Source organism: Penaeus monodon, chromosome 15 (assembly GCF_015228065.2).
Source record: "Penaeus monodon isolate SGIC_2016 chromosome 15, NSTDA_Pmon_1, whole genome shotgun sequence".
Lineage (NCBI taxonomy): Eukaryota > Metazoa > Arthropoda > Malacostraca > Decapoda > Penaeidae > Penaeus > Penaeus monodon.
This window is the reverse complement of record NC_051400.1, coordinates 14,757,095-14,757,434: the sequence shown is the minus strand read 5'-3', so window position 1 is coordinate 14,757,434 and position 340 is coordinate 14,757,095. Positions and strand designations below refer to the sequence as shown.

The 340-nt window shown below is 52.4% G+C and overlaps 1 protein-coding gene across 1 annotated transcript in view; it reads left to right on the top strand.

The window, feature by feature from the left end:
* LOC119581770 (monocarboxylate transporter 1-like) overlaps positions 1 to 340 on the top strand; it is a 7,862-nt gene that overhangs the window by 6,540 nt on the left and 982 nt on the right. The window contains exon 7 of the mRNA XM_037929903.1: positions 17 to 208. Coding sequence (XP_037785831.1) covers positions 17 to 208 — 192 coding nt within the window. The remainder of the gene's footprint in view (positions 1 to 16; positions 209 to 340) is intronic.

Genomic DNA, 340 nt, shown 5'->3' with positions numbered 1-340 from the left:
ACCCCCTTCCCTGCAGCGGTGCCCCAGAGTTGGAACTTCCTGAGCCTCGCCTCCTGCTGTGCCTTGTACGGGTTCAGCCTTGGCGTCATCGTGTCAGTGGCCCCCGTCCTGCTGGTGGAGTACCTCGGCCTCAAGCTCCTGCCCTACACCTTCGGGCTGCTCCTCTTCATGAATGGGGTGTCGTCACTCATTATATTCCCCCTCACTGGTAACGCAGAAACGCTTGTAACGTTTCGTTTTTGCATATGGAATTAAAGATGAAAGGAGATGCAGAAAATATGTGGGTGATTATTTTCTCACTGTTTATGAGTGCATGTCGTTATGGAGGCGACGTCCTATA